Source organism: Phalacrocorax aristotelis, chromosome 10, assembly GCF_949628215.1.
Source record: "Phalacrocorax aristotelis chromosome 10, bGulAri2.1, whole genome shotgun sequence".
NCBI classification, from domain to species: Eukaryota; Metazoa; Chordata; class Aves; order Suliformes; family Phalacrocoracidae; genus Phalacrocorax; species Phalacrocorax aristotelis.
Window position 1 is genome coordinate 2,293,179 of NC_134285.1, and position 20,757 is coordinate 2,313,935.

Sequence of the window (20,757 nt, forward strand, 5' to 3'; positions counted from 1 at the left end):
GACCCTATTTACGGTCTCCTGGGAGGGCAGTTTTTTAAGCCTTTCCATAGCTGGGTGGAGAAATCAGCTCTGAGGTGCTCAACCTGGCTGGCTCCCGCATCCCGCTGCTCCCTCCGTCCCGGGGCTGCCCGCAGCCGGAGGCAGCGATGCAGCCGTCCCCGCTGGAGCGAGGCGCCGCCGAGCTCCTGGGCTCCTCTTGATGCAATTTCGGAACGATGCACGAGGCAGAGGAGCTTTAACACCCCTCCCCACGCACTCCCCACCGCCACCGCGCGCTCCGCACACCTCTCTACGACCACGTTTGAAAGACTAGTGAAAAAAAACAGGAAAATTAATATTTTTTTTTTTCTTTTCTGAGAGCAACTATGGAGTATTTCTGCCCGGGACATTTTCAGGTAGAGAGCCTGACTCCCGTCCCAGCTCCCCCTGCATCCCTCTGCCCCAGCCAGCCGCCGCTCCTCCTGCTCCGCAGCTTATTAGCGGGGCTATGAGCGCATCTGTTTTCTGGCCGCCCTGGGAGTTGACAGAAAAGGAGATTTTAAAACAGTGCAGAAAGAAGCATTCATCAGTCTCGCGAAACACATTCGGAGGCTAACCATGCTGCTCGGTTCGGGAGGTTTGGTCCCGCTTGATGTAGGGCATGCTGACAAGAGAAGGAGTAACACCCCGGTCCTGCGGCGTTGCGGTCCCTGTTTGCAGAGTGCATCGCCGCATTTGCTGGATAAGTTCATAAAATAACCCACAATATAAAAATGTCAAAGTCATGTCAATGCTCATTTAAACCTGCTTTGCTTCACTACTAAAATACAAACCCTGCTACTGAGCAGGGCACCGCGCTCCCGCAGCTGCTCGCTCCCGGGGCTGCACCTCGGGCAGCCGTAAAGTTCCTTCCTACTACTAAAATAATTAGGGACGACTCCTATATGTTTGCCATTAGCGCTCACCTTCGTAACACCGGCACGCCAACGGGAAGCAGGGGAGATGGCAGGTGACGGAGGAAACCGCACCCGATTAAAAGGTCTGCTGCAGTCATGTCTTGACATCTCCATTTAAATCTCGCTGGGTACCCAGATGAGCGATACGGAAACAATTCTCCTAGCAAAACACATCAGCGCGGAGCTGTTCATCACGCCCATCGCTCGCTGCTGACTTGCAGCACCCGGCACTAGCATCTGTTTTCTGATTGTCTCCTGGCTGGAACAAAAATAGGACAAATATCTCCGTGTTTCCCCCTCTGCTGAGGATGAAGGGGGGATCCAAGGAAGCCCAGACTAAAGCATTTGGCGCTGTATTAGGACAGCTCTAATTTAAACTACTGGGAAGGGCTGGGTGCCCAGGGAAGTGTGGGGACGGAGGTGTCCCCCGAAGCCGTACCGCTCCGCGGCAGAGCCTCCCGGGCCGCCCCGGCGCCCCACCTCGCCGCTGGGGGGCTGCAGGGAGGCAGGATACCAGCCCTCAACTACGGGAAGGTAAATAGGAGAGGAGGGGGCAACGCCACAGCCCTGGCTGGGGGCTCAGGGTGCACAAACCTGCAACTCATCACCGTAAATGCTGCCCTGCAGCTGCCGGCTTCATTACAGTCAGGGCCATTTCTACTCCCTTTCTCCCCCGCTGCTTCTCTGAGGCTGGTAAAAGTCAAACGGGGGCCGAAGTGTTACTCCCACAGTGTTTACTTCGCAGGAGCACAAAATTTCCTGTTAATAATTAGAGCATTACTGAACAGCATCGTTCCCGCGGGCCCAGGTAGCCTGCAGGCTCCTGTCCGGGATGGTTAGAGATTTCCAAGCTGTGCTGCTTGATTGCTTTCCTGAATTCAAAAACTACACCTGCCTCCCACAAAAGCTTCAGTGGCTGATTTTACGTCAGTCCCTCTCCTGCTCGAAGCCTCCCTCCACCTGCCACACCAGGGCTTTGGGGGGCTTTTCTTCACTAAGCGACAGCAGAGCACCTACCACGCCGGACCCGTCTCCCTGCACGCCCACAATATGGGTGTAAGGGGGTCCCCCACGCTGAAGGAGCTATCTGCAAACCCCATCTAGCAAAGCTCCCGTTTTCTAGCGAGCGCAGAGAGCAGATGACTTCTCTGAGCTCCCGGGGCAGAGCCAGGAGACCTCAGGAGATGCCAGGTCTCTGCTCAGACACAGAAGCGCCTTCTCCCCAACCTCAAGGGCTGTCCTATAACCCCCTCTGGAATGAAAATTTCCTTGTCCCTTTCGAGTGGGCTTGCCTGCCCAGATTAAATAATATCTATCATCTGATTTGGTATGATTTTTCCCATATGTTCGCCGTCTATTAAAATGTTTGCTATCAAAGGCATCGGCATGTAAAACTAGAACCGTGTGAGCATTAAAGTGACCGCATGCAATTGAAGATGCATTTTTGTGGCATAAAGTTTGCCTTTCTATCTGACTGTGTTTCAGGCTCTTCTGTTCAGAGCCTAAATCCATCTGAAGAGTCCCCGCAAACCCCCCGCCCTCACCTCTAAATTCAGCCACCCTCTTGTCCCAGCCACGGTCACTCTGCTTTCCCCCAGCCCGCTCCACCCGAGCCGTGAGCTGGAGCGTTGGGATGCACGGTCCACGTCAGGATGACAAGATCCATGGAGGAGGAACCTGCACAGCTCTTCCAGGAGCTGAACCGCTCACCCAGCGATGAGCTACAAAGCTCCGGCACACCGCAGCCCACGGCTCCTCACTGTCCTGCACCGCCAGCGAGCCTCTGCGATTTGAGACTTGAAGATTTCCATTCCAGTCAACGGAGGTACTAAAGAGCCTTTACACAGCAGCAGCAGCCAACGTGTGCTGCAGGATGGAGGAACTGCAGTGGGAATACCTCTGAGCATCAGAATACGACAGCAGCATCCAGACCCTGCGCTATCCGTCCTCTCCGTCCTTCCCGCGGTTAGGGGCCGTGGGAGAACCGCAGAAAACCTGCAACCCCTGGGAATCTTTCCTTGCAAGGCTCACAGATGTAAAAGCGGCAGAGTTTAATACTCACCGGAGCCCCTCATTTCAGGGCTCATAGAGTTTACAAGCTACCCCAGTATTTATAATCTACTGGGGTGCCTCAGTCCTGAAGTTACAGGATTTGCAAACTTCTCCAGCGCTGCCTCGCTGGACCTGCTCCCGGCTCTCGGGACCTGGGGAGCAAACGTGCTCCTGCACTAACAGGGCCGAAGCATCAACACCCCGGAGACCATCATTTCAGGGCTCACAGAGTTTACAAGCATCACTTGGAGCCCTGGACGGCTTGCAGCTCAGGCAAGACGCGCGCACGCCTGCTTGCCTGCAGACCAAGGAATCCTGCACGCTAGAGATCACCTTATCGGCAATGGCTTGTGCTCTGTGCAGCTTCAGGGCTCGCACAAAGACCTTCTGGCTGGTGGAAGGGATCCACAGGCCTCTGAGCCCCCTCTGACGCAGGAGGTGGCTGGCGTGCGTGAACCTCGCTCGCTGCTCTGAGGAAATGGGAACACCTTCAAGAAGGTCAGGAAGAAGCTATCTGACTTCATCTACATTAAAAGGAGTCTAATGGCACAGGTGGTCGCTCATACTCGGAGAAGGATGAACAAGGCCCGTCTTGCAGAGGAGCCGGACAGAAAGGTCGGGAAGGACAATCCCGGCTGCAGTTTCCCAGGATTTATTGAGCGAATGCAAGCCCGGGAGCTCCTCCTGGCTCCCCGGGAAGCACGGGGCACCGGCTACCACTGCCGGGTGGGGAAACGGCTCCGGAGAAGCGTCAGGCTGAGCCAGCTGGGCCCAGGCTAGGTCCCTCAGGAGACACCCTAGGGCAAAATAATCCCTTGAGAGGCAAGAAACAAGATACGGTCAGGCAAAGCAAGTCAGATAATTACAGAATCACAGAATCATTAAGGTTGGAAAAGACCTCTAGGATCATCAAGTCCAACCGTCAACCCAACACCCCCATGTCTCCTCCAGGAGATGGAAAGCCCTCTGCTGTAACGGCAGCAGCGATGGAGGACAAGGGACAGACGGGCCCCTTCGGCAGCTTCTCCCGAGCCCAGCGGCGGTGCCTGGGAGGAGAAGCGAAACCGCTGCGTGGCAGAGCGACGGCGCTGATCCCAGTGCGGAGGGCTGGGAGGACCACCGAGCCGCCCCGAAGGACCCACCGCCCCGCACGGGACCCGCCTGCCACCACACGGATCGGGCAAAACTACAGCCTCGGGGAGAGCAGAAAGGCTAAAAATAATAAGCATTATTTTTTAAATCAATATATTCATCCCGCCAGATGCCCAGTAGCAGCTGCGCTGTAGCACTTTTAAGATTCGATCATATATCAGCCTATTATGACATCTTCCAACTGTACGTGTTAAAAATTAGCAGCAATACTGGAGTTGTTGGGATGGAGGGCTAAATCTCCCAGACAGCTGTAATTAGTTCCAGAGGGTGCAGCTGTCTCCCTGCAACAGCTGAGGGGTTCGAGAGAAAAAACCAGAGCCGGTGGTTTCTGTTAGAATTAATGGCCTGACAGGGCAAAGCGGGGTGGGAGAGGGAAGAAAGAAACCAAAACACGGGGCGTCTTTTCGATTTGGGGTTTTTGTTGTTGTTGGTTTTTTTTTTTATCTTGAGGTTCCGCGCTCCATTGTAAATCAGGGAGCGAGTGGCAGTGGAAAGTACAAATTCATTACAGTAACAGAGCCTCCATCATCGGCTTTCTTGCTTATTCTAGCCCCGTTTAGCAGGAGGGATCATAAATTCATCTTGGCCCAAGTTTGCAGAATAAGGGCAGTTTTATGGGTTCTTTTTCAACGCCGCTGACTTCTCTTTCCCCAAGGCTCCTGCAAGGTCTGGCCCTGCAGAGCCAGAGCATCCTCAAACCTCTCTTGGGAGATGGGAAAGCGGGTTTATTCCCCCATGGACAGGTTAGAAAGGGAGGCTCAGGGGCCGCGTCTACTCCGAGGGCAGAGCAAACCTTGGGGAGAGGAAACCTGTCTCTCCCCAGGGCTCACAGCGCCGGCCAGGATTACTTTCGGCGCGGACAGACCCAGCGTGTGGGATTCGGTTTAGGGTTTTGCAGGTGTGATGGGGATGCGGCCGATGCTCCCGACGGAGCCACGGCAGGGGCTGCCCTTGCCAAGGGAGATGCCTCCCACGGCCACGGGACACGAGGCACAGCCCGGCCACGGGGAAGCTGCCCCGCGGCTGCGGCTGCCACCGCTACGGGAGGCCGCTGGGAAGCAGATTTCCCATGCTGGGGGAAATCCCGAATCTTTGAGGTGAGCTCTGCCCTCCCTCCCAACGCTGAGGTTGTCTTTACTGAAAGAAAATCCCTTAGACTTTCGTTCAGGACAGGGGAATCATTCCGTTCTGATAATATCAGACATCATAGTTTTGACGATAAATTAAAGATTTTCTTTTAAATGATAGCACATAGGGAAAGAAGAAACAACTGCAATAAAGCATTTCACCATGGCGAAAGCCAGTGAAAAAGCCAAACGAACGTGTTTATACTTATTCACCTCTGAGGATCCTGTCACTTCCCAGGACAGTTTCACTGCTGGCAAAGCTGTTTTTCAGTGGGAAAAGCATATAAAATATTTTACCATGTTCTGCAGAAGAAACCAGCGCTCGTGGAAGAGGCTCTGGGGGCTCTGCGGACTTACATTGCTCCCTTACGCTGTAAGAGAGTGCAAGGGAGACTTGTCCTGGTAGGGAAATGCCTCGGGGTGAGAGGAGGCACTTGGGGCTCAGCAAAACCAAGCTCAAACCCTGACGGACTCGTATCCCCACGGAGCATCCCACACCCACGAGCACCGCTCCCGCCTCCTCTGAAGACTTCTGGGGAGAGATCTTGCAGGACAGAGATGTCGTTTCCACCCACATCCCAGTGATGCCCCTCTTCTCCAATGAGCCCATCATCCCTGCCTGCTCTCAGCACCGCTCCCAACAGCTACAGAATTAGCTGAACCCCTCCTGGGGGTGTCCAAGGGAGCACCCCCAGAGGGGTTTCTACACCGTGCAAATCTGACAAAGCCCTGCCCGTGGCTTGGGTTGTGCATCTCCGCAGGTTCCACGGGAAAGCACCTACACCCTCTGCCAGGGACCAGGGTGACTTACGCGGCCTGAAAGTCCAGCCCTGCACGCCCCCGGGTGTAAAGCCCAGGGGCTGAGACGTAAATGGGAAATAAAAGGGCAATCAAGTGAAAAAAAAAAAGACTACCAAGTGCTATATTCTTCTTGCGTTCCTGCAGCCAGGTCGCATCAACCGGGAAGCGCTGCCTCCATAAATAACAGCACCGCTACAAATCCAGGTCTTCAGCTACATGTTGGGGCTTTTTCAACAAAGTGCTACTATAATTGGAACAAAAGTCCTTAAGTGAACATGATTTAATATCAGAGACACCGAACACTTCAGTCAAAAATAACCCTGATTTTTCTCCCCCCTCCTCTGTAGGCAAAATCTGATTTTTGTTTTCTTTCATTGTTGCAGTCTGTTTCCATGATGGTCTGTTAAACACTTATTAATTTCTCAGCCAAAGCCCTACCGTTCAGATTTATGATGGCTGGTGTTTTATGAACTATCCGCTGCACAATAATATTTTGTAAATCCACATTCCACAAACATCACTGTGCTTGAAGTAAAGCTTCACACTCAGCTAGGCTGGGCGCTCAACAATACCCTCATTTTTAATCAGTCACCTGTTTCTCATTTTAAGTTTATCACACTTGAAAAAATACTATAATTTCTAGAGTTGTAAAGAAACCTACAAACTTTGGTCTCAGAAATTTCATTTCGAAGGCATTAACTCATTTTGAAAGTCCCTTGGCTATTTAAGGTGTAGAGTTTCCATTAACAGAATAAACTCCGTGGAGTATGGAGCGTAATGTTCTTAAGGAAAACAGTCCCTTCCCCTAATTATTTAGTCTAGCAGGGAATGAAAATAATTAAGTCTCAAAATTCCCTTCAGAGCGGAGGCGGGGGGTGGAATATGGTAGGAAAAATTAGCTTTTTTTCCACCCGGCTCCCGAAGGCAGCTGCGCCGCGCCGGGCACAGCCCTCAGCTGGATGGTGGGAGCGGAGGTGTGGTAAAGGTTTGGAGCAGCTGCAGGCGGGCTCCGGCTCGAGGGTGAGGGTGCAGGGATGCCCTTCGGAAACCATCGGAGCTACAGCCACCCTGGGTTATCTTTTCTTTCCCGGTGTTACCGCTAAGGCTTAAATTTAAGGCTTTAGGTCACAACTAAAACAAAGTTATAACAGTGAGGCGACCGCTGCCTGTCAGCGCTGAGGATGCTCGCATTCAGCGCTCAGTTAAAGACTGCGAAGGGGTCTGAATTTAAAAAAAGTAAGAATCCTTCTAACTGCCTCTTCTTGCACTTCTTGCACCCCGATCGGAGAGCACGGATCAATCACCCCGGGTTCTGGCCATGGTTCCCCCGTGGGAACGCGCCCGGGGCCGTGCCGGGGGCGCGGGGGTCTCGCCAGCCCCGCTGGGAGCTTGGACATGCAACGAGGGGATGTTAAAAACTAAACACAAAGAAAAGGTGTTTTTGAATTTTAAAGGAAAAAGAAAAACCAAACCCCAAACCGAGCAGTCGAGCCTGCCTGAGCCGAAGTAACGCTGGGTGAGAGCAGCCGACGGAGCCGCTGTGCCCACGCCGGTCGCTAGAGCCGCGAGTGTAAACCCAGAATTGGGATGGGGCACAAAAACTGAACAAAAAAAAAAAGGGCAAACGATCACTTCGGTTTCTCTACATGGGCAAAACAAACAGAGAATAGCCGAAAAAATGTAAATAGCGACAGGAATCTGTGGCTGAGGTGAGAGCCCGGTGCGGGATCCGACCCCGACGCCGCTACCGCGGCACGGGAAGGCGTGAACACCCACCCGTGCCCCCAGCCCTCGCCTCACACCTGGGTGAAAATCCGGATGGGGCCGATGTCCCCGGTGTTTTGATTTGGCTCGCTCAGACCCGAAACGTGACCCACGACCCGGGAGCCAGAGCGAAACGGGGTGTTGGATTTTGGTCTGAGCCAAAATGAGCGTTTGTAAATTGTTATTTTTATTTTACGCCACCCCAAAATACACTAGACCCATGAAAAACTTAAAGCAAAGCTAATGCCAGAGCAAAAGCAGCTGACACATAAAACCAGCGCTGGATCCTGATCTTTTCCTACTATAAACTAGCTGCTAAAGAGTGAAAACAGAGTCTGTGCTTTGGTTAAACCAAGGTAACGCATGAATCAAGACCCTGTTAGACAAGATCTATAGCACCCTGTGCTCCACACAACATCCACGCTGCCGTCTAATCACTTATTGGACCTGCCTGTATTCCTCTGTACGCTCTGCAACCGTTATCCTATAAAAACTAACAAAGATAAAGATTGGCTTTTGGTTTTCTTTAAATTCCTGAACATTTCACTGAAGCTCACCTGTCACAGGATAAAATAAAAAAAGCTATTCACCACCTGGAGCAAGGGAGTGTTATCCCAGCCACATCCCACTTCATTATTTTCATTTTAAAATGAGTTCCTGTGTTCAACCACCTTAATTTTTTTTTATCACCACTGTTGCCAGAAAGCACAGAAGAGATGCAGCCCGTCTACGGCAAAGTCTTGGAAGGCAAGACTTGATATACATTTTCTTGATTTTTAATCTGTTACGAGGCCTTGTTTTCAGCCTCAGTGGTGGCGAGTACCAGGAGCAATTTGGGGCACTGGGGGACACGTGGTAATAAACAGCTCTGGGATTATCAAATGCTTCTGTCGCTCCGTGAACCGCGAGAGCCGTTTATTGCCAGCAGCCACCAGATGGTCATTGCTTCTGGCTGCTGGCACCAGGGGACGCCTAATTCAAACTGGTGACTTGGTGTCTAAAGGTCCCAGGTTCTGCTAAAAAGCCCCCCGGGGTCAGCCAGCACGCAGGGCTGACTGTCTTTCTTCTAATTTTTTTTATTTAAATTAAAACCAAAAATCTATGCAAGGGAATGCCCTGGAATGAACGCCGCTTGGTGAATTTACGGCACTGAGCCTCAGGGACACGAACAAAGTTTGGTGAGACTCGGTTAATAAATCCACCTGAGATGGAGCCAGCGCAATGCAGGTTCTCCAGTTGCTCTTCCAGCTCAGCCTTGCAAATGACGCCCCAACACCATCGCCCTGACAAGCTCCCGAAGGACGCAGCTCCTGCCGGGTGCCGGGCCAGCCCTCTGGGACGAGAGGGAACGGCCTCAAGCTGCGTCAGGGGAGGTTTAGGTTGGGTATGAGGGAAAACGTCTTTAGTGCAAGAGCGGTCAGGCCCTGGCACAGGCTGCCCAGAGAGGTGGGGGAGTCACCGTCCCTGGGGGGGTTCACAAAACGTGCAGATGTGGCACCTGGGGACATGGTTTAGGAGGCCTGGGGGTGTTGGGCTGGGGGTTGGACTTGATGATCCTAGAGGTCTTTCCCAACCTTAATGATTCTATGATTCTCTCACTGGGCTGAATTTCTGCCCGCTGTGAGCTCTGGTGTTCGCCAGCATCCTAACAAGGCGCCCACTGCCTCTGCCACGTGAGCAGCTGTGCAGGCGCTGGGGCTGCCTCCCTTGGCCATCAGAAAGGTGCCACCTCCATGGGCTCTTCTGAGAAGCCCCTAAAAAGGAGGTGACAGGGAGCAGTGGGGAGGTCCGGCTCGCCGTCACAAGCCGCAGACCCTACTTTGGCTGATAAAGGCACCTGCAGTCAAATGAAGGTCCATAAAAACAAAGAGAAAACGTGGCCAAAATGGGAACACACCCAGAGCAAGGAGGCGTCACGCGCGATGGCGCGCTCCTCTCAACGTCACCGAGCCAGACCAGCTGACAGCACATCAGCGCGCTGCTCCTCGCGTGGAAAGCCAACCCCAGCACAGCTAATCAGAGCTAAAACCCCTCCAGGAACATTATTAAAGCTGTATCTGTCCATGGCAAGGGCTGTGCTGGTCTAGCCCAGTATGCCTTTTGTAGCAATAATTAATAGAGGTCCCAGAGAACCCTCCTGGACCTGAGCTAAAAACCGTCATTATGGGAACTCCGGTGCGGCTGTGAGTCTCTGGGCTATGGGCAGGATGGGGAGCGCCTGCTGGTTCGCTCTGTGATGCTCCACCGATGGGAAAACGGGTTCTCAAATAAGAATATGTGCAAAAACCCTCAAATATCTGTTCCTACAGCGGTCTTGGCTCCTGTACTTGGAGGGATTATGTCCCATCAGCCTGTAACGGTGCTCTTATAAGGTGCTTGTGCACTATGAGACAGGGCTGGATGCCTGGGGAACCCCAGAAATGTGGTTATTAGAAATACTCAAATACGACGGTGAGAAACTCACTTAGTGGTTGTATTCCAGCCTGTGCTTCCGCTCTGGTTTTTTTGCAGACTACATACAGACGTACATTCAGCTCAGCGTATAAACCATCTTGGGTTTATACATTTATACCATCCTGGGATGTATAAACCATCTCAGAGGAAGCACTGGCACAGGCTGCCCAGGGAGGTGGTGGAGTCTCCATCCCTGGAGATATTTAAAAGAAGGGCAGACGTGGTGCTTGAGGATATGGTTTAGTGGCGGACTTGGCAGGGATAGGTTAGCGGTTGGACTCGATGATCTTAAGGGTCTTTTCCAACCTTAACGATTCTACGATTCTATGAAGCGCTTTGGTGAAAGGTGGGAGTTCTTAGGGCCTCAGTGAGGAAAGGAGTCTCCCCTCGGAAGGTTTGGGGGATGCACTGTGCTAAAGCTAAAAACAGCAGCTGGGTTCAAGAGGAAGTTCATTTCACACGGTGCTGTGAACCCTCCTCCTTGTCTGTAGTGCATCCTAAGAGCCTCAACTGGAAAATATTAGCAAAAGCGTAATATTACTCGAGTTGATCCAAAATTCCCTTAAAATGTTTTCCCAGCTAAAAATAATTTCATCAACAAAATAGACACTTTTGTAGAAAAATTTCCTTTTGTAGAAAACCTTGGGGTTTTCATCCGTGCCTTTCACGTGCTGATGTTTGCTTTGTCTCTTCATTTGAAATGCAAACACTTCCAAGACAAGTGTCCACAAAACCCATCATTTTTGCAGGACTGTTTTGTCTTTGAAATTCCTCAGTAGGTCGGTAGCAATGGCAGTTTTGACCTGAGCTTGCAAAGTGGTCATGGCAAAAAATCTAGAGCTGATGGGCAGGAAACCACCTTCAGCAGTTGCGATTTCTGTCCAAGAGAAGCAGCGCCGCGCCCTTCACAGACGTGCCTGGGAACGGACTCAACCAAAGGGTCCTTATGTCCCCATCAGGGAGGCATCAAGGTGCTGAGAGCACCAGCTCTTCATGGTGTATTTCATAGAATAGAATCATAGAATCATTAAGGTTGGAAAAGACCTCTAGGATCAAGTCCAACCGCCAGCCCAACAGGCCCATGTCTCCCTGAAGTGCCACGTCTACACATCTTTTAAATACCCCCAGGGACGGTGACTCCCCCACCTCTCTGGGCAGCCTGTGCCAAGGCCTGACCGCTCTTGCACTAAAGACATTTTCCCTCATCTCCAACCTAAACCTCCCCTGACGCAGCCTGAGGCCGTTCCCTCTCGTCCTGTCACTGGTGACTTGGGAGCAGAGACCGACCCCCCCCTCACTCCAGCCCCTCTCAGGCAGCTGCAGAGAGCGAGAAGGGCTCCCCTCAGCCCCCCCTTCTCCAGGCTAAACCCCCCCAGCCCCCTCAGCCGCCCCCCAGCACACTTGTGCTCCAGACCCTGCCCCAGCCCCGCTGCCCTTCTCTGGACACGCTCCAGCCCCTCAAGGCCCTTCTTGTCCCGAGGGGCCCGAACCTGAGCCCAGCATTCGAGGTGGGGCCTCCCCAGGGCCGAGCACAGGGCTATGATCACTTCCCTACTCCTCATATTAAACCCACCCGGGTACCATCAAATACAAAACCCAATCCGTCAACAGAAACCACATGTGCATGTCCAAGATGGGAACAACACGGAGCCTGGGTACTTCTGGCTCCCTCGGCAAAACTCAAAGCTTACCGTGGGGGTGCTCTGCCCGCAAATGGGTTCGTTGCCATCAAGGACAAGGTCGCCTCTTCCTGGGCCAGCAGCTTCCCAGCCAAGTGGATTATCCATTCGTTCTGCTCATAGGTCTTGGAGAAGGAATAAGAAATACAAATGTTAGGCGCTGCTGGGTTTGTCAGGTAGTGTTATTAGCATTAAAGAGTTCTGCGAGGCCTCTGGGGAGAGATTACAACTGATTCAGGTAGCAAATGATGAATTTCCTGGTGTTGCAGGGAACAGATCCCATGGGATCCAACACCTTGAGGTCCAAGCTGAGACCCTCCGGCACCTGCGGGGAGCAGAGCTTCGCTGAGCTTGTCTCATCTGGAAATCGCTCCCGGGGGTACGGACACAACTGAGGGTGTGCAAGTTGCAAAGGTTTAATGAGTTGTTCGTTAGCTGAGCTGGGACGGCTATGGGCATGCTCCCAGCCTGCCCCAGCTGGAAAGCAGCATCCTCCATCTCAAGCATCCCCAAAGGAATTCCCATCACAGCTGAGGGGGGCAAAGAGCGTGCCCACAGCCGGCGGGCACAGCTCAGCTGATGATCGGAGACCAGAGGACGGTCAGGGACGCATCTCCACCTTCACCCAGCCCGGACACTGACCTCTGCTCAAGGCGCGATGTCTGAGGGGGTATTTCTGCCAGCCCTGCATCCCCACCGAGCCCGTAGCACTGCTTTGTCCCCGTGCCAGGGAGAAGCCTACATCTGCTGCTACCAGGCAAGCAGAGCGCATCGCCACTCCAGGAGACGTGCAGCAGCACACACAGCCCTTCCCTGGGCAAGGGGCACCCACCAGCCCCGGTTCTCCCCAACACCCATCAGCTGCAGCTCCTCCTGCACCTTGGCTCACAAATCTCTTTTTGACTTCACACATCTCTAACGTAGCCGGAGTGTTTTTGCCAATTCTGCACCCCAAATACTTGATTTCAGTAATTTCTTTTAGCCGCAAGCTCCACAGAGGAACAGTAAGGGCACGTTTTGAAATAACAATCCATCCATCATTTTAAAATAGGTTGCTTTCCCCTGTTGTGTTTTCCAAGGGAAACCAGAATAAAGTGAATTCTCTATTCCTGATTCCTCCCCTCCTCTTTATTCCCTTTCATCTGCTCTGATGCCTTTACACCCCGCGCGTACCCCTATTCACGCGGGCACTGGGAGGGATCACACCGGCTCTCGGGAGCCGCAGTCCAAGCTGCAGTGCCAGAACTTGACTCTGCATTTACCTCCCTCCAGGAATCCATGCCTCTCATGCTCTTCACAGGGATTCTTGCTGTGGCTCCATAAAAAAGCATTTCTCCTTCTGGTGCCTTATACTTTCATTAAGTTCCCCCCCCCCCTCCTTTTTTAATGTGTACCTAAATGGATTTTTTAATGCAAGCAGTAGGGGACACTGTGGGAAAGCGAAACCCAGCAGCTGTACCTGCAGGACTGTGACTAATGCAGAACATCAAGGCAAAGTTACTCTGCAAATCTTTTCTGATGGTAAAGTTTGTTATTTCCGTTGCTAAGGGAAACAGAGGAGAGAAATGAGATGCAAAGCACCAAACACTGGTGGAAAGGCCCGTCAAGCGGCAGCTCTACCTTGCAGGGTTTGACCCGTGCTCATCGCAATTTAGAGGAAAACCACAGTTATTTAAGCCAACAACTTTGTAAAAAAGATTACTCTCCCCATCCGCCTGCTTCCATCCTGCCTCACCGTGCGGCTCGTCCCAGCTGCTGTCCCGGCTGCACCACCAACACGGGTGGGTGGTGGATGCGGCGATGTTTCCTACCGCCGGCCCCGTGCCATGCTCTGCCCACCCCAAAGCCCCATTTAACTTCTGGCGCATCCTTCTCTCCACCACCGCCCCGTGCCATGCCCTGCCTGCCACCTCCCCGTCCCCTTCCCGGCGGAGAGGGGGTGGCGGTGGCTCTCGAGGTGGGACAGGGCAACCTCAACACCCACGGGACCGAGGCCACCGTGGCTCCGACGCAGCGGTCTGGGAGGGGAGCCGCGGTGAGCCCTGGAGCCGGGAGCTTGGCATCGCACGAGACGTTAAACACAAACCTTGCGAGTCTCGCAATAACCCCGCCAGGGCTGGCAGGGCCGCAGGAAAAGCCGGCAGCGTCCCTGCCAAGGGCTCGACCGCGTTGCGTTTTCACGAGGCGACTCGTGCCAAGACTCCCAGCCGCGCCGAGCGACTCCGTGCCGCTCGGCGGTGCCCGAGACGCGGGGCTCAGGCTGGGCTTTGGGAGGGTGGGTGCCACGCTGGGACCTGCAGCCCAGGGCATCCTTGGCTGTGAGCAGGGACCTCCCGAGAGGCGCAACAGCAACTGCAGACAACCAAATATCGTGAGTCAGACCTTCAGCACCCTGTGCCTCCCTGGAGATCCCTTTTTAAAGTGCTCGCTATGATTTTAAGCGCTATTTCTAGGAGGGCCTGGGAGGTGTGAGGGCTCCTGTGTGCGAGCTGGGGAGAAGCTGGAGAAGAACAGAAACAGAAATCACCAGACTCCAAGAGCTAGAGCTTTATGGAGGATCCTGAATCTTCAAAGCCTGGTTCAAAATCATGAAGCTCTAACGGTGGAACCATCTCCCTGGCTCACATGGTCTCCAAATCATTAATTAGCAGCTCCATGCACACAAGAGTTGGACTTCTGGTTTGTAAAGTGTTTTTCTTTTAAAATTTACAACATGTCTGGCCCCAGCAAAGTCTGCGGTGAGAAATTTCCACCCGGTGCAGCCCCCCACACTCCCCCCAGCACGCAGGCTTAGATATCGCGCGCCGCCGATGCCGGGAGCACGCAGGAGCCGAGCTGCGCTAACGACCATGCTGGTTAACTCATTACTCTGTAAAGTGATATGGTGGCAAAAGGAGGTAAAAAAAAAAAGAGTCCAGGGGATCTGGGCTGCGTCCAGGGAAGTGTCACACCCCAAGGTGGGAAGGTGACAGTTCCTCTGTCTGTGGATCCCGTGGGACCCAGACCTGAACGCTGCAGAGCTGCGACAGTCAGGACAGGGGGGATTCACCTGGTGGCGTGCTCTGGTTTTGTCAGCTCTGAGCGTGCAGAACAGGAGACTCAGAGCTTGAACCATCCGGCAGATTAATAAAAAAGCCAGGACAGATGCATGCATCGCTTTCAGGTGGGCACGTAGGCACGTACTGGGTTCATCTTTAGGTTTTGGATCTTCACCGAGCACAAAGACAGGCAGCTGGGGGCTGAGCCTGCACCAGCGATGCAGCTCCCCGGCTGCTCTGTCTCCCTGCACCTCCATCAAGACACGGGCTCAGACCGAGACTCCCACATCTGCCTCCTGTCCTCCAAAAGCCGGGGTTGCAGCTCCCCTCGTGCCACGCAGGGCCCGTGCCGTACCCGTGCTGGGATTACTGGGGAAGCAGTAACCCGCACAGCCTGCTGCGACAAGCTGCTGGTCAGAGCACGCCGAAATGCGCCCTGAGCTGCACAACTCACCATCCAACCCTGAACAGAGCATCCCTGGGGAGCTGCAGCCCACCATGGATGTGGACACGACTCTCCCCTTTATCTTTTAAGAGTTTTCTTTCTGTTTTAGCATCAAAAGCAACTAACGAACCTAAACACAAAAAATCCATCATCAACCCAATGAAAATGCCTGGGAAAGGCAGCTCGGGCAGAGGTTAAGGTTCCCAAAGCAACAGTACCTTCACCACAAAGCCAAAGCTTTTCTGCGTTCATGGACAGTCCGTGCAGACCCAGGGAAACGCAGCAGGCGCAGCCCTGCAGCAAGCCAGATCATCTTCAGCTGGCCTTACAGCTGGTAGCAGCACTCACGGCCTCTGAAAATCAGGTTTTAGGTATAGCACCGGTGGGCTAACAAAGAGGACCTGAGACTAGGTGTTAAGACCCCGTGAGCTTTTACTTCCTGACGGGCTTCAGCCCCGTGCGGCGCTCGGGCAGCCGCTTCCCCCAGCTTTTCCGTGCCAGCCTCGCTGCGTACGCTGCTTTGGCACGGGGGTTTGCTCCTTCTCCCCACCCACACATGACCCAGCGCGAGGGGCCGAGCATCCCCGCACGCCCCGGGGTACCACCACCCCCCAGGAGCAACGCTGAGACTTCTCTTCCACTGTTTATACTCTCTGGCCTCTCCACTTACACGCTTTACCAGTGCACAAACATGGCATTCTCACCTTGAATACATTAACTTGTGTACAGAAGTATTTAATAACTTTACAGAACTTAAAACCGAATCGCTGCTAAGTCAGGAGCTGGGGGCAAACCAGACGCAGGAGCGACAAAACTCTGCAGAGATAACAAAGTAGGAGAGAATATAATAATAGCAAAAAATACATATAAAAACCACCGGGCGCTACAGGGAACATGTTCCCAACTGAAATAATAATAATAAGAACCCTTTTCCTCTAGCTTTAATTGGTCATTTAATGAAAAAGGACTGCGGATTAGTGTGGCATTTTATTGAATCTTGGTCCTGGCACAGGCGCACGGGAGGAGGTAAGTATGAGATGCACATGTGGAAACAGCTGGAAACTTGGCACGGGAGCCCAGCATTATTATTTCACATGGTTGGGAGCCCTGCACGGTTTCACGTTTGTGCGAGGGCGGATGACGGAGGGGTAGAGGAGGTTTACGTTTCCCGCGCGACGGCGTAAGGGGCGTTTTTCGCGTCACAGCCTACCCGCTGCGGGGATGCAGAGCAGTAACTCCACCGGCCTGGGTATTTTCAGCCAATATTCCCATTGCTGTTTACACTGCTGTTTCCACTTCTGTAGCTAAGCGCCTTCAACTGTTGCTGTTGAGGGAACTTGAGCGATCAGCTGGAGAAATAATCCATCTCCCACAGAAAAGAGGGCATAACTAATGCAGTCCTTTGCTTTTTTATAATATTGCAGCTCACCGCCGTTTGCTACCCAAGCGACTTAACCAAGGAAGGTCAAAGGCTACGTCAGGTCTCATCACTTCTCATTATCTCCAGTAACCACATCCCCTTCATTCCATTAGTTTCCCAAAGAGGTAAGCTGTTTCTCTGCAGGTCTGGCTCGATGTATAGTCTTTCAGCGGGGGCAGTTTCTCAAGCCTCGCTAAAAGCCATACTTTAGCCTGTCCTATTAGAAAAGGCTTGGGAAAGCAGCAGGTCCGGGCCGAGGAATAAAAGGCGGAGCAAGACTTTGGGAACCGGCTCTCAGCCCTTGCCTATACGGGGAAATCCTGCACCTGGCATCGCTCCCGTATCACCTCTGCATTTGGAAAGAAAAGTCACTTTGTTCCAGAATAGAGTCTAGACGGGGAGATACAATAGCCGCTGTAGACAATAATCATTCCCCGCACGGACAAGGTCTTACTCTGTATTTATACAGCCCGCGGCACGATAGGCTATCGGTCTAATTTGGGTTTCTGGGCACTTCCATCACAATATTACTCCTAGAGGTGAGTCTGCCCGTGATCCAGCCTGCAGTTTGTCTAAATGCAGCTTGGGGGTTTGAAATGACTCATATTCACAGGGAGACAAGTAATCACAGTTGAAAGAAGAAAATAAAATCCTTACATGCTGAACATGGCCCAAAATGTATGAATGCTGCAATGGAAAATGGAAGTGAATCGAGGCCTGTGTTTTTAGAAGGGGGAAGAAAGGAAATGTAAAAGGCTGTGCTTAGTGCACTGCGCATGAGGTTTAGGTTTTACTACGTTACACACACCTCCTCCTCCATTCTGCTGCCATGCAGCTCCCTCCTGTAAGCACATCCTGGCTGGAAGATCGAGATAACGGAGGCTTGAATAAACGATCTTACACAAATATTAATCTGTTTTCTCTATAAATAGGGTTGCTTTTCCTCAGCTCTTCCAGTCTGCGTGCGACAACGTGAAGCCGCCGCCACGACTCCCCGTTACCACCCAGGGGAGAGCCTCAGAGCACCGGTCCCGTCGCTGAAGTTTCTCTCCTCTCTTCGGCAGGCCGCTGCGGTTGGTCTATGCGCTCACGCGTCGTAGCTGGAGAACAGGCGCTGCTTCTCAGCGCATCGCGAATGCTGCTCCGTGGTGGCTTTGCTGACAGTTTGCAGAGCCCTGTAGGACACAGCAACACGGGCCACCGGTCTGAGCGGTTCCTGTGCCAGCCCCGACAGCCAGAGACTTCTGGAGCAGCTTTAAGGTACAACGCAACAAGACACCGGGCTTTAAAAACCAATATGAAGACGGCATTAGCTTTGCTATTTCTTGAGCAGTTATTATTTGGTAAGCACCAAGAGCGTGCCTTTGCATTGGCCAAATGCAGTCCCCAAATAGAATAAATAACCTTCATGCCATATTAAGGAGGGGAAAAGCCTTCCCTTTGATTTTTCTTTATTCAGAGCGCTGAAGGCTTTCCACTGCTGCCCACTGGTGAAGAACAAATCTTTGGTACAACAAACAACAGGCTTTTGTAAAGTCCAAGACATCCCGTTACCAGGAAAAGTGACCAACTTGAAGCCCCAAAACTATGAGCAGCATTTTGTTTTCTGGTTGCTATTTATTAATGAGGCTGAATCCACCCACAGCCTGCCAAAAATTGTAACGCTTTTTGTGCCAGCGGCACAGCATAGCTCGCTGCTGGGTCGTGATGGCTGGGCTCCTTCTGCAAATGCCCACCACAAACGAGACATCAAATAACTACAGGAGCGTTGCCATCGGTAGCTGGAGGACAGACAAAGCTTTAAAAATTTGTCTCCAGCTTCTGTAAAACCAGGATGCCTTTGCATTAACACAATACAGTGTCAAGGGGTGAAAGCCTTCCCTAATGCTTAACCTGAGTTTTTGGGAGATTATATCGTATTCTGCCATTTCATCCATTATTTTCTCCCTTCTCCACAGGGACATGGAAAACAGATCGCTGCTTTCCCCTTTGCAGTAGGTTTTCACCTATTCCGAACCTGTTTTGACACCGGGATGCCCGTGTAGATTTGTTCGCTCTGCTGCCATGGGAGAAGGCTTCCGTACCTCTGCTCTTCCTGCGGCTCCCTCTTCTGCACCCTCGCCAGTCAGCTGCATCCTCCCCGAACTGGGCGCTCGGCTGAGCGTAGCGGGCGGGTGACACCACGCCTGTCGCCGTACTGGCTTTGCCTTTTCACAACGCCTTTTCGTACGTGTGCTCGTCTCGTGCTGCGCACGCTCGGCCCAGGAGGCTTCCCCAGAGCACGGCGCTCGGCTCCATCCCGCCCCGGCGCGGGCAGCGCCGCGCGCGCCTCCCCCGTCTGCTCCGACCAGCGAGGTCGCCCCGGGCTTTTAGACCTCTGACAGCTCGGCGGCATCTGCAAATGCAAGGAGCACGTTGTGTCATTCTTTTCAATTAGCAGCAGCTCCTCTTAAAAACGTGCGTGTGCGTTCGGTTGGCTCAGACCTCGGTTTAAACAGCTTCCACGGAGGTAGGTGATTCGGAGCGACCGACCTCAGCGACAAGCACCTCACCATCAGCCCCCGACCGACAGACACATTATTTTAGTCGAGATCACCCCAGCCCGCTTTGCACACAGGTGACCAGGCTGTCAGCTGGGCGATGGAGCAGAGGGAGTCCCCGAGGGGGCTGCTGAGAAACAACTGAAAAGGGTCGCACAGATTTCCGTGCGCCGCTGCTGGTTCGTGGGAGTTTTTCCCCTTCTGCAGATGGGAAGAAGCAAGGCAGACATGTTTCTGGTTGGGTTATGTCCCTGCCAGAACTAAATGAAGGGCTTCAATTCAAAGCTACGGCACCCTCGGGATGTCGAGACATACAAAACAAAGAGGGGATTTAGAAAACAAGTGAAAAGGCATATTATATTTAGATAATAAAATTAACATCACGAAAATTGTTTCCTGGAAAATAATGCCATGTTACATTACATGTAATTATGGCACTACTGGCACGGTAATTAAGAGGCGGTCAAGTAATAAATCGCAACTCCGGGGTGGAGCAGCACCGCGGCTGCTCCCGTTCCCGCGGCACGGCCACGCCGGCGGCTCCCGCGCCGCGCCGGCCCGCATCAGCCGTGCCAAGGGCCTGCCTCTCCCCTGCTCCGGCTCTTCAAAGCGAATCCTGCAGCTACAGCCAAGGGGGAAAGTTTCGCAGGAAACCCTGAGCGGAGGAAGGCGTCGTATGTCAAGCGGTGATGAGGTGCAAAGAGGAACCTGTCACGAGCAGCACAAAGGGATGGTAAATACCTTCCCCCCAAGCCCCTGGCTTTTCTGCAGCCTGTCAGAGCTGGATATGTCAGCTCCTTACCTGGCTGCCGCCAACGAACTGCAAAACCAGCCTTGCGGCCGCCTGCTCAACAAGCGATGGGGCAGGCTGCGAGAGGTGGCGTAGAAAAAATCCAGAACTTTTAAAAACAAATTCAGTCTAATCCAGAGGCTGAAGTAACTTGGTTTTATGGACTCTGTAAACTACTGTACGGGGTCTGCAAAACTTGCCCGGCTTCAGAGGTTTTGCCCGGGGGTTTCGAACTCCGGGTTTCTCATCCTTTCTGCAGCTCCGCGCGACTCAAGTCTAAACAACACCCGAACGACGGCGACTTCTCCTGGCTGCGGCGGCGCGGCGGTGACAGCAGGACAGCCAGCTTTCCCAGGGAGGACAGCTGGCACCGAACACACAGCTCACGGCTTTCAAACAAACATTCGGCCGCTCCAAATGGGATTTACTTCCATGCTTAAGCAGGTATTTACATGCTTGAACATCCAGATTTGAAAACGCTTGCTGCCGTTCCTAGGCTACTTGCCTCCCTGCTGTTTTCAACAAGACTCATCCTCTCTTTTCAGAAGGTTTTTTTCCCT

The 20,757-nt window shown here is 52.8% G+C and overlaps 1 protein-coding gene across 7 annotated transcripts in view; it reads right to left on the bottom strand.

Annotated features, from left to right (window-relative positions):
- Positions 1-20,757, bottom strand: part of LMF1 (lipase maturation factor 1) — a 208,704-nt gene that overhangs the window by 398 nt on the left and 187,549 nt on the right. For all 7 annotated transcript variants that reach the window (XM_075104693.1, XM_075104700.1, XM_075104695.1 and 4 more), the window contains one exon: positions 11,977-12,089. In XM_075104693.1, the coding sequence (XP_074960794.1) occupies positions 11,977-12,089 (113 nt within the window). The remainder of the gene's footprint in view (positions 1-11,976; positions 12,090-20,757) is intronic.